Source organism: Ceratotherium simum, chromosome 3 (genome assembly GCF_057802395.1).
Source record: "Ceratotherium simum simum isolate JZ-2026a chromosome 3, ASM5780239v1, whole genome shotgun sequence".
In the NCBI taxonomy this organism is placed as follows: Eukaryota; Metazoa; Chordata; class Mammalia; order Perissodactyla; family Rhinocerotidae; genus Ceratotherium; species Ceratotherium simum.
In genome coordinates, this window is record NC_141902.1 from 89,346,362 (window position 1) to 89,359,793 (window position 13,432).

Here is a 13,432-nt window from a genome sequence, read left to right on the forward strand (position 1 = left end):
TAATGCGACCGACTCCCAGAAAGTGCTGTCCTAGAGCCCAAGAGTTCTGGCACAGAGAGCTCTTCTTCCTGTTGCTGGGAGATTTTCTGCTCAGCTCACTCAGGGGGACTTAAATCAGTAATAGACCGCTGTCAAGAGGAGAGCTTTAAGCAACAGTTTAAAACTTTCAACAAAATAGGATACCCTCATCCTAATTTGTAGTGTACGTTTCATGCTGGTTTGAATGAGAGGTCTCAAATCAGTTAACTTGCCCCACTTACCTCCCTAAGTTAGCAGATACTGTAATTGGAGGACTAATCAAGTCTAAGGACGCTATTCTCCTTCGTCCCTCCCCTGTACAATTAAATGAATTTTCCCAACTGTATGTTTTATTCTGCTCTAGAAACATGATAAATCTTTTTGCAGATGTTAAAATTCTGGTTGTTGAGCAGAAGACTGAAAGAAGTCTGTTCCATGTGCTATGCCTTTAAGCATCAGGATAACTGGATAGTTCTTGATTTGCCACAGACTCAAATCTTCAATTCCAAATTGCTTAAATACTCTGCATGATTCATCTTTGGTCATGGTCTTCCTAGCTGAAAGTATCATAATTAAAATCTGCACAGTGATTTTAAGCCTAACATGTCTGGTACACATAAGATATTCTAACTGATGCTTTCTTGTAAGCACACATGGTGGCTGTGTGACCTTGGGCTAGGTCCTGAAACTTTTCCTCAGTTACTTGAACTAGTAAACGGGGATAATAATGTGATAAGGTTTAAACGTGAATTTATTAAAATCCTTATCATATTTCCTGGCTTATAATAAGCATTTGTTATCATTATGGAGTGAGTTAGTTCCCAGAGCCCAGGGTCCGTTTTTCTCTGAGCAGTTTAAGCAATGCTAAAGAAACGGGAACAATATCCCTCATTGTCTTAAGTGGCTGTGTCTTATGAGCATGCTTGTCTAGGAGCAAAATACTTCCTAAAATCATCCTTATCTCGCTACTTTCCAGCTTTTACCTGTATTCTGTCTCCTTCCTTTAAAGAAATTAGCTGTATCTGCCAGTCTTTCACAGCTGTTACCATTTGAGCATTTCTGAAAATGTATGTCCACTGAGCTGTTGTCTGGAATGTCTTCTTAGGTCATTTGCTAGATTAGAAAACCAGACAAACTTGTGGCATTATTTCTAAGCCAGGATCTGTTTCAAAAACCCATTGAAGTGGAGAAAAATACTTAGTAAAGGTGGTGACTAAAATATTTCTGTATCGTTTTCTAGGGTGGAAAGTAGACAGACGATAGCTTATTTAGGAACCACAATGGGCGGTAAAGCAGTCCTATCTCAGCTCTTCAATTTGCTGTCTTGATGGGGGAAACATGATGAATGCATCTTGCCAGCTCATTTTTTAGGGAATCAGAATAGCACTGACGCTGCCTTTATCATGTGGGAAAATGCTGGGGAGGACTGCTCTGAGAGGAACTGCTCCAGGAAATGTGTTTGCAGCGTTTCTCCTTCTTGCATCAGAGAGGACTGAGTGGAGACTCCCAGCTTGCCAGAAAACTCAGATGGTTTCCTGACGGAACTTAAGAATAAACTTCATTTTTGCCTAGATAGAATAATTCAGTTATTACAGGCGATCCCTTTCTAAGACTGTATTGTTTAACTTTTCATTGTTTGTACCCAGAAGAGGCTTACAAACAGTAGAGAAACTGCTTGATTGATTGTATCCCCGGAAGACCTCTAAGCGCATTACTGGCAGTAATGTTAAAAGGAGAGTTGTACCCATTAGATGTTTTAACCTCATGAGCTTCTTCACAAGATTTCATTTTCCCCTTCATTTTGCATGGTTTATTGTCACAAAGAATGGTGTCCACAAATGGCACTTGTCCTTGGGATCATTCTCACACCTTCACTCATGGTGTGTGAATTGGCCAGGTTCCTTATGCATGCTTTGATGGGAACACTAGCTTGGAACTCGATAGCTTGCATTAGACTGTGAAAGCTAAGTCAGTCTTAAGAGCTGGACTCTGGCATTTACGTATGTAAAACATACCAGATCCAAAAAGATAAATGATCCAAAGTGACCGAAGATCAGGGTGGGCCTCTGGAAAGTTAGGCATCAATGCTAATGAGGATATTTTAGCTCTACTTTCTATGCTTATTTTCTCTCTCTGCCTGTGTACAGTGGGCTGAGAATTTATTGGAATACATGTATTTTCTGAGAGTGGTTCTATTTGGAGAAGATAACATTGATAAATATGTCAGAACAAAAAGTTAATCAGGCAAATAGACTTTTTATATTGGTCTTTTGATTAAATTGCAAGCCTGAAATATATGCATATTCATTAAATATATACATATACACACATACACAGTCATGTGCATAATGTGAAACGTGATAACGTTTCAGTGACAGACCACATTTATGATGACGGTTCCATAAGATTAGTACCACATAGCTAGTTGTGTAGTAGTTGTGTAGTAGGCTCTACCACCTAGGTTTGTGTAAGTACACTGTATGGTGTTTGCACAACGACGAAATCATCTAATGATGCATCTGTCAGAACAGTTCTCAGAATGTATCCCTGTTAAGCAGCGCATGACTGTGTGTGTGTGTGTGTGTGTATACTTTGAGTATTTTATAAAATTGAGTCTCTGTGTTAACAGAACATATTCTTTCCATATATGTTGGAGATTTCCATATATGTTGAGGATACTCTTTAAATATTCATATAAATAGCTTTTTCCTTACGATCCATGATCTTACGGCAAAAGAAGAGAATATTTTTATTCTGTTATTCATGTAATAAGAGAGCTAGCTCATTTTATTTCCTAAATTTGCTTCATATTTGCAAATACTTTAGAACACACATTAAAATGGTGTCTTACTTTTGTACTGGGCTGTCACTGCCTAAGATGCCAAGGTACATCTATTTGTGCCAATAGTTGTTTGATCTCTGTTACCTGCAGTGGCTGTGGACAGTGCTGACATCACTTAGCATTTATCTGGGGTATGGAGTGGCTTTCACATTGGGCAGGTACAGGGCTTTTTCTTTCATTTAATTTAGGACATTGAGCTTTCAGGAAGCCTGACAAAGGGAAATTCATGTATTAATTTATTTATTCAATAAATATTTGAGTATTTACTCTTTGCTAGGCAGCAGGGTAGACAGCGGTAGGAGAGGGATGAACTTTTCTGACCACACTTAGGCCGACAGACAAGAGAACAGGTGACTAATAGAAAATGATAAATGCAGCAACTGAAAGAAACATTGGGTGTTATAGGAGCATCAGACTTGAGGGGTCAGAGAAGGCTTACAAGGGGGAAGTAATATCAAAGCTGAGACCAAAAGGAAACTAGGAATTCACTAGGTGAATTAGTATGTGGAAAGCAAGACTGAGGAATTTTGGCTGCTTGTCTGAGGGCAGTGGAGTGATTTAAGTTAATTTAATTGATTAATTGATTCATACACTTCAGAGAGACCACGTTGAAAAATTTAATTGATTAATTGATTCATCCACTTCAGAGAGACCACATTGAAGAAAGTGTTAGGGAGGAGAGGCTGGTCGATGAGTAGAAGGCTATTGCAGGATTCAAATGAGGATTCACATGAGAGCAGTTGGTGGCCTGAACCAGAGCATAGAGCAGTGGTATTAGGGGAGAAGTTGATGTTCAGAGAATACGAGAAGACAAAATCAAAAGGGCAGGCTGGGGTGTATATAAGGGCTCAAGGATGGTGCCCAGGTTTCTGTTTTGAATAATTAGTTAGATGTTAGGTACCACTCACCAAACAAAGGAATATAGGAGGAGGAGCAGGTCTGGAGGAAAAGAGAAGTTCACTTATGTACTTGTTCAGTTGAGCTGCCGGTGAGCTATTCACCCACAGGTGAGCAGTGAGATGAATGAATCTTGAGCTCAAAGGAGAGATCTGGCTTGAAGATAGAAAGTTGTGAGTCACCAGTATATCATAAGCAGATTATGCTTTAAGCGGTGAGAGTGAGTGAGGAGATTCAGGGTGACGGAGAAGAGAGTCAAATACAGAATCCTGAGGAACACCACTGCTCCAGGTGTTTTCACTTTGAAGGAAAAAAACTCCAGCTATAAATTATGACGATTAAAGGGGCCGGCCCCGTGGTGCAGCGGTTAAGTGCACGTGTGCTGCTTTGGCGGCCCGGGGTTCGCAGGTTTGGATCCCGGGCATGCACCGATGCACCACTTGTCAAGCCATGCTGTGGCGGCATCCCATATAAAAAAAAAAAAAAATAGAGGAAGATGGGCACAGATGTTAGCTCAGGGCTAATCTTCCTCACAAAAAAAAATATGACGATTAAAAATAATTTACTTCTGGTTTTCATAATCTAACAAGTATGTATTTGTTGGATGAACTTTTTTAAGCTGCATTAGAGCTCCACATATTTAGGAATAAAGGTTGAAAGTGTGAATAAATTACATTGTTCACCTAGGCAGCCTTCCCTGGAAACATACAGGCCAGTGACATTGTTTTGTTTCAACATGGGTTTGAGGTGCCGTTTACTTTGTCCTGGTATAATCTGTGCATGCTCTAATGTCTTCTGTTAACCACTTCTCAGCCCAGCAGCAGATGCAGCCAGCAAGACGGATCTCCTTCTCCGTCAGTATCTCTCCGCTCCTCCTTAAGTCTAAAACTGTCTTTTCTCTTGGCTCTTCTTATTCCAGTGATGAGGAGGAGGAGTTGCATAGTAAGTAAGCAACTTTGGTGTCCAATGGCTGTTCTCCAGGGTCTGACCAGCGCTGAAATCACTCTAGGCTCAATACTAAGAAATTGTTTGGGGACTTTCATTGCCTTGCATGCCATCATTCCTAAATCATTGTCTTCATGCTTTGCTTTGAAAATTACCTTGGATAAAGCACTTTTTGTCTTCTGTGCACTAACTACACTGATCCAGTGACCTCATTCCAGGGCACAAGGTATTGTCCCAGAACACAGATATCTTCAAAGGCATAAAGGATGTATTCCCTTCCCACCTTGTACCTTTTATGATATGAATACTAATTTCACTAAACTTTGCATTTGATAATATAAATTTCATTTTTCCTTGTTTTGCTTTTTTATCTCATGGGACAGATACCTAGATGTCCATCTCTGGTATTTAAAGGCTAATGTTAAACTTTTTACTTCTCACCTTTTCAGATCGTTTCTTTATTTTTATTTTTTTAATTTTATTTATTTATTTCTTTTTTCCCCCGAAGTCCCAGTAGATAGTTGTATGTCATAGCTGCACATCCTTCTAGTTGCTGTATGTGGGACGCGGCCTCAGCATGGCCGGAGAAGAGGTACGTCAGTGTGCGCCCGGGATCCAAACCCGGGCTGCCAGCAGCAGAGCGTGCGCACTTAACCGCTAAGCCACAGGGCCGGTCCCAGATCGTTTCTTTAAAAATACCTTTCTTTTGAGATTAGACCCCATGAATTGAGGGTGAGAGTTATGTATTTATTTCCCTCCTACTTTCTCTCCTTGGGAACTTTTATTTTTCTGTCCTTTCTCTACATAGCAGGTTTCAGATGACTGTATCTTTAGTTGATAATACCTAGTTTAGAAACTTTAGGGGCTGGCCCCTTGGCATAGTGGTTGTGTTCAGCATACTCCACTTCAGCGGCTCGGGTTCACAGGTTTGGATCCTGGGCACAGACCTACACCACTCATCAGCCATGCTGTGGCAGTGACCTGCATACAAAATAGAGGAAGATCGGCACAGGTGTTAGCTCAGGGCTAATGTTCCTCAAGCAAAAAAAGAAAGGAATATTGGCAGCAGATGTTAGTTTAGGGTGAATCTTCCTCAGCAAAAAAAAAAAAAAAATTTTTAAAGGGTATCAGTTTTAGTAAACTTGGAAGGGAAATGAATCCTCCCCTTCATGAAAATCACTGTTCTCAATTGCGTAAGATTTGTAAAATATTGCAGGATTACTACTTTTAATGGAAAAACCATTTCTAATACAAAGTTAAATAATGGATTATTTTCATTTCATATAACTGAGTCTGAATTACAATATCCATATGATTGAGTGCTGTAATACCCTACCACCTGCTGACCCTAAGTTTCAGCAATATTTAAGTATTTGATTATTTAATGTTTAAATATTAAAATTTAATATTTAAGCAGTATTAAGCTCAGGGTAACATTTTTGCATTGTTCTTAAAGGAAAGTGTAAGGCACAATAGCACAAAGTTCAGTTAATTTCCTGTAAGTGGAGGTCTTATATGTTCAGTGCTTTTTTCAAAATTAAAAGATGTTTGGTAAATAGCCACACAATACGATACTCACTTTACACCAGTTGTAAATAGGAGGGAAGTTGTGAAAATCCACTTTCAACTTTGAGTGTTCAGAATTCTCAAGGCTGTTTCATATCAAAGTATTTGTAATATGCTGGGAAATAGGTCAGCATAGCAAACAAAACAGAAGTAAAGTAGTATTTCTTCTACCACTAATCTAAAATTATAACGGCACTGGTTACTCAGTTAATCCAACATGATGGAATCATAAAAGTATAAAAGCTTGACAACCTTTGAATCAAGTGTCCAGCATTCCTCAAAATGTGTTCCTTAAATTCAAAGATACCAGTGAGAATTATGTTGAGGGGCTGGGGGAAAGGAAGAAAAAGAAGGAGTTGGTTCATGGCCAAATAAATTTAGGAAACTCTGGGTTGAGCAGGTTTCATATGCTAATGTGTGCATTGTGAATTCCCAAGGCAGTGTTCAATATGCTGTGTTTCTCAAACTTATTAATCATGAAAGTACGATATGTTCAGTAGTGTGTATAATATTTCATGAGACTAGTGTTCCATGGAACACACTTTGAAAAATATTGTGTCCATCCGGTAGTTCTAACGCTGGAATGTAGTATATTAGGTCTGCAGGTTGTTTTATGCCTTTAAAAAAAAGTCTAGTTGAAATATGCTATTTACCTGTGATAACACTTCACAGGCTAACTTCAATGAGAGATTTCTTTGCCTTTGTCTGTAATTATATCATGGAAGTAACATTGGTTATTTCATACTCTTAGATGCTTTGAAAACTTGATGACACTTTAGGAATTTCAGAGGCATTGGTGGCTTAATCACTGTTTTCGGAACTACATCTGAGAGGTCACAGTAAATGAATTAAAATTTTTTCAGCAGTGAAAAACTTGGAAATCCTTATGGGAGTCAGAGATTCTCCCACTACTTGTTCAGTTTTTAATTTATTCAACAGAAACCTACTGGGAGCTTATTCTTGGCCAGGCTATGTGCTGGTTGGTATTTTTCTTCATTATGGGTTTTATTTTCATTGTGTTCATGTTACTAGGGTGGTAATTTATTAGGTAATTGCTTAAGTGTATAACAGAATCCTGGCAGCCTGAGAGAACTTAATGCCTATATCATTCAAGGCTCCTTGGGTGGAAAAAGTTTTAAAGCCACTGATCTAAACCACACTCTTCGTTTTTTAAGTAAGTTAAGGCATCCTGAGGGTAAAATGCTGATGATTTTACACTTAGATCATGCAGAACTGAGGGACAGATCCCAGATCTTATTCTTACTCTGCTCATCTTTCTCTCTCAGCTGGCTGTTGTTACCATGCTTTGTAAGTGAAATAGAAGAAGAACCCCAAATAAGTAAAATGGAAAACTGTAGAAAGCAATCTTGAAGACTTAGAGTTCGTCTTTAAATTTCTTGTGCATTAATTCCACCTGTTAACTCTTTAAATTACTTAGTAATAACTGCAATTTTACATTTCTATTCAGAATGTAGAACAGTTTGGGAGTTTAAGAGTTGCAAATGATGGTAATCTGGTAGTGGAACATCTTCAAATCTCTGTCAAATTAAAGTTTTATTCACAGTGGTCTCAGAGATCCTTGAAACCAATCTCAAGGAGAATGAGTGTGTTTTGTTCACATTAGAATAATAGTTATACTGAGCAACCTCCTTTTCCTGAAACCATGCACAGAAAGTATTTCTATACCTGATCTCCTGAAAGTTGGGAACCATCTGTCACTGTGTGACTGAGGCCTTCCTCGAAAGTAGCTCAGACTTTTGCAAGTGGTAGATAAAATGATGGTAGTGTTCCCGCTATTTGTTCAGCTTATTGCCCCGCTATCTGACTTAGCCTTAGTTTTAATGACCCGCTTCAGTTTATGGTTTCATAGTTATGGCAGGAGGAAGAATGCATCTGCCCAAGTCATTTTGTTGGTATCAACCTGGAAAGGACCTAGCGTCTGTATTATCTTCCTCATTTCACAGATGAGGAAGTGAAATCCAGAGATTTCACCCCAAATTAGTGACAGGACCAAGACCTTATAAACCAGCTCTGATGCTCTTTCCCGTTCACTAAGCCATTTCCAAGAATGCTCAGGAAAATATCAGATATACCTTAGCTAAATTTTTAGTATAGAAATATATGAAAGCAAAATTAACAGCATACAAAGTATGACATTTAGTTTCCTATTTTATATTCTTCCTGTGACATATCTCAGAAAGATGGCCTATGGAAACTGAACATTGATAAGAACAGGAATTAAACATGTTTCATGTGTGTTTGAACTTAGAAAAGTTGATTTGGGGTTTGTTCAGTTAACTTGAATCCTGGATTAAATTTTTTTTCATAGAAAATTCACTCCCTATTGCTGCCTATTTCCAGTTTTAATTTGAGGGTTTCATGTTTAATTTTTCCTTCTTCCAAACCCTTAGGAGAAGAAGGCACCCGCCACTGGCTTTCACTTGCTATTTCTGCTTTATCTGTGTCATCAGAAAAATTTTAAATACTTTTTCTATCATCAGGTAAAATCCTTTTGTTCTAACTTTTTCTCTGCCATTTTTGTTTCCTAGATTCACGGCCCTTCCACAACACCAGTGCCAATCTGACCGAGAGGTACTCTACATTTATTTTGTTATTCCTTTTCCCAAGGTGAAGTGAAGGAAATCCGAAATGTCTTATGGCATTTAAGTAAACTAAGTTCATTGCGCTCGTTGGATTCTTACTTCTTTGAGTGATAAATTTGGAATAATGGTTAGAAGTGGTTTTGTCATGAAGGCTATATCCTTTTTAATTAATGTCTTCAATAGTTTTCCACCTTTATTCTTTGTTTTGTTTTGTTTTTTCATCACCTTTTTTATTTTTTAATTTTTTGTTTATTACAGTAACATTGGTTTATAACATTGTATAAATTTCAGGTGTACATCATTATACTTCTATTTCTGCATGGATCCACCTTTATTCTTTACATGCTGCTAATGATAAAGATTATCGTTTGCATTTATTCACATGAGGATACGCTTACATTTGACTTTATGAACTTTTGCACTGTTTGCTTATGGGGATTTGTAATTCCTAAGTCTAACAACATTTAGTTTCCTAGTTAGTGTGTGTGTCTGTATACGTGTTCCTGCAGTACTGCTACCTTCTTAATCATTTTAAGCTTTAAAGTTATTTTCTTCTGTATCCATGGATACAGTACACAGCTCTGTCCAAGAAAGTGAGTTGGTTTTCTACTTGACAGCAGCCAAAAGAGTTCTGTTTTCACTCATTATTTCTGTATTCCTCTTTTCATCCTTATGGGATTAAATATTCTAATTAAGCATAATTGGGGTTCTGATTGTTGCCCTGCAATTTTTTTTAAGTTGCTCTCCTTTTCACAAAGGCTTCAGTTATGACTCAGTGATCAGAACTCTCTCAGTATGAATACTTCTCTTTGGACTTGTGTCATATTTTGTTTATTCTTTGTCCTTTCTAGAGCAGTGACTATCACGTCATTTCCCCCTTATCCTAGTAACAGACTGCTTTATTTTGTAAACAACACTTTATGTATAAATAGACTTTTAATTATTGAAGAAGACCCCTGTGGTTGTGCTCTTGTCTGCCGTCTCAGAGAGACCCTTGAGGTAAACACTACTTTTCGGTGGAAAAGTTCTAAACTAACTGTTCTAGAACACCTAGGAAAGTAGTATAAATAGATTGCTTTTCTATGTAATGGATTATATGTATAAGTGCCCAGCATTCTTTGAGGAAATCAGCCATTCTGAGTTTCCTAAGGTCCAAGCATGTCCATCATGGATGGACTTAGATTTTATATAGGCTTTTTGAACAAGTGGATTGGTACATCTGGATTATGTGAAACTCATAAAATGAATCTTTCTACACTCTGCCTTAATTCTGCCTGCCGTTCAGTATATTCCCTCCTAAAATTGTACATAGCTGTACAGGCACACCTTGGAGATATATTGCGTGTTCAGTTCCAGACCACCACAATAAAGTGAGTCTCATGAATTTTTTGGTTTCCCAGTGCATATAAGTTATGTTTACACTGTAGTCTATTAAGTGTGCCAATAGCATTATGTCTAAAAAACCAATGTACATACCTTAATTAAAAAATACTTTATTCGGGGCTGTCCCGGTGGCATAGTGGTTAAGTTTGCTCGTTCCGCTTTGGTGGCCTGGGGTTCGAAGGTTTAGATCCCGGGTGTGGACCTACACACCGCTTGTCAAGCCCTGCTGTGGCGGTGTCCTACATACAAAGTGGAGGAAGATAGGCACAGATATTAGCTCGGGGCCAGTCTTCCTCACAAAAAAAAAAAAAAAAACTTTATTGCTAAAAAACGCTAACCATCATCTGAGCCTTCAGCGAGTTGTGATCTTTTTGCTGGTGGAGGGTCTTAAAAAAAACACAGTATCTGGGGAGTGCAATGAAGTAAAGCGCAGTAAAACGACGTCTGCCTCTATTCACCAGTCCACAGTATTGATTGTCCAGTGTGCCATAAAACTAAAAGAGGTGTCATCTCTGCTATTAGGGAACTTGGATATGCATTCAATCATGAAAATTCCTTGGTTTGCAACCTTTGTTAACAAGTCCATCATTCCATCACATACATGGGTCTGTTTTCAGGCACCTCTTTGATGCAAAGGAGTTTGTAAATTGAGTGCTATTTTAGATTCAGAAATTTCAGATAAAATAATTAATGAATAATTGACAGTTAGGCTCTATTTAACATCAGATCACTGAAAATTCATTAGTAAAACATTAATAACTGATATAAGAAAACTTAGCCAGGTTTTGGCAACAGAACGTGAGCACTGTGCTGTGTTCTGTTCTTGAATATTATTATATAAAACCCTTCAGCAGCCTGTTATCCTGCGTCCCATTTTCATGTGAGTGTATAAGTTGGTTGTGACTTGTAGCTAAAATATGACAATGATGGTTACAAAGAATTATAAGGTGTGTTAACTTTTAAAAGTTAACTTCTGTAATCCTTTTTAAAAATCTTGTTTTCACTTAGTATAACAGAAGAGAACGGTAATGTCCTGCCACCAAGCCCCTCCAAGAAGGATTTTGAAGTGAAGAGCGGAACAAAAGTCAGTCGTACGTTCAGCTACATCAAGAATAAAATGTCCAGCAGTAAGAAGAGCAGAGTAAGTACTGTCGTGGGCATTCTTGTGTGACCATCTCAGTCAGTCATCAGTGGGCGCCAGCCAGAGCTGTATACACCCAAACACTTATTGAGTGATGGGCACATGTGGAAATAAATTTAGAGATACTCTCTGAAATAGCCTAATATTTAAAAATGGCAACAAGAGCTAATACCGGTAATTGAGTTTTTACTATATGCTAAGAGCTTTCCATATATTATCTCATGTAATCCTTTCCACAACCCTGTGAGGTGGATGTTATCTCCCTTATCTGTGTGTACACCCCTAATGTGGACAGAGGTTCAAAAACAAGAAAATAAAAATCACCTATAATAACCCCACATAAAGATAACTACTTTTCGGGGCCGGCCTGGTGGCACAAGTGGTTAAGTATGCCTGCTCCGCTGCGATGGCCCGGAGTTCGCTGGTTTGGATCCCGGGCACACACCGACGCATCACTTGGCAAGCCATGCTGTGGCGGCATCCCATATAAAATGGAGGAAGATGGGCACGGATGTTAGCCCAGGGCCAGTCTTCCTCAGCAAAAAAAAAAAAAGAGGAGGATTGGCAGATGTTAGCACAGGGCTAATCTTCCTCACCAAAAAAAAAAATAATAATAACTACTCTTCTAATCTTTTCAACATATTTTTAAAAGTAAGAAGGAAAAGGAGTTAACTTTCTTATACTGATTCCCAGTGCTAAACCAAAAACTGATTCAGTTTCAAATCAGTGGGGAAAAACTTTCTGCCTCCCACTTCCGCTACACTCCATTCATCCACCCACCCAACCTCCAACAAAAGAAAGAAGTAAAAAAAAAATTGGAATCAGTTAAAGAGCTCTTGCCAAGGAATCACTATATATACACACGCGTGTGTGTTTGTCTGTGTTATATACATACACACTGATACATACCTAGAAGTAAGGGGAATAACAAACACTGAACTCAAGAATATTTTTGTAAAAGTGCACCTCTCCGCACTCCTCTTCCCCCCACCCCTAAATAACACAACAAGCTTCTTATGCCCTCAGTTAAGTAGACTGATGGAAATAGAACCAATGTATTTTACTAAGTTTTGTGAGTAAGAGCTCTTTCTTTTAGCAAATACTAGGTTTGATCATCACTCAGATGAATTTTTCCACGAAACCTGCCACCAGAATTGGGTTTTCTCTTTATTTCTCCCGCCCAAGTGCAGAATGGACAGGAAGTTGGCAATCAGGAGAAATAGGAAAAGATGCAGCGAGTCTAGCAAATTGTTTCTAGAATAATCACGTATTTAAATATTAACTTCATACTTAGCCTTATTTTATTTGAAAGTGTTTTTTTTGTTTTTGTGAGGAAGATCGGCCCTGAGCTAACATCTGCCAGTCCTCCTCTTTTTGCTGAGGAAAACTGGCCCTGGGCTAACATCCATGCCTATCTTCCTCCACTTTATATGGGACGCTGCCACAGCATGGCTTGACAAGTGGTGCGTCGCTGCGCGCCTGGGATCTGAACTGGCGAACCCTGGGCTGCCGCAGCGGAGAGCACACACTTAACCACTTTTGCCACCGGGCCGGCCCCTTAGCCTTATTTTATAATTCAAAAAAATGAAGGATAAAGAGGGCAGAATGCTTATCAGTATTCTACACGTTGGCAGCAAGGCTTAAAATAGAGCCTTATCTATTTTATTTATCACTGCTAGCTTGGACACTGGTTGGCATCAACAAAAGATCTTCTCCTTGGAAAGATCAATATAAATGAGGCAAGTGTTATTGAGTGACTTCTGTTGTGTCAGCATTCTGCTGGGTGCTAACAAGCACCTAAAAGAACTAAAGCTCATAGTCTTTACTTTGAAAAATTTTATGATCTGTTTCGATGATCTCAGAATGTTTTTGTTGTTTTTATTTTGTTTTTAAACTGTGGAATCTTTTCTTCAAACAAACTTTTAATTGGAAGACCAGTAAATAAGGGGAGATGGATTCCCCCTTCCATCCATCTCCCCAGTGACGTTGACTTTCAGGGCAGAGCAGTGAATATGCTACTGATCATGTTGGTGAAGT

At 38.6% G+C, this 13,432-nt stretch overlaps 1 protein-coding gene across 6 annotated transcripts in view; it reads left to right on the forward strand.

The window, feature by feature from the left end:
- The window catches only part of AKAP13 (A-kinase anchoring protein 13), a 346,896-nt gene that overhangs the window by 277,787 nt on the left and 55,677 nt on the right, over window positions 1-13,432 (forward strand). For 5 of the 6 annotated variants that reach the window (XM_087428903.1, XM_087428904.1, XM_014788669.2 and 2 more), the window contains 2 exons: window positions 8,818-8,860; window positions 11,263-11,395. In XM_087428903.1, coding sequence (XP_087285029.1) covers window positions 8,818-8,860; window positions 11,263-11,395 — 176 coding nt within the window. Of the gene's footprint in view, window positions 1-4,570; window positions 4,700-8,817; window positions 8,861-11,262; window positions 11,396-13,432 lie in introns of all 6 variants that reach the window. The other variant, XM_087428907.1, reaches the window with a different exon arrangement.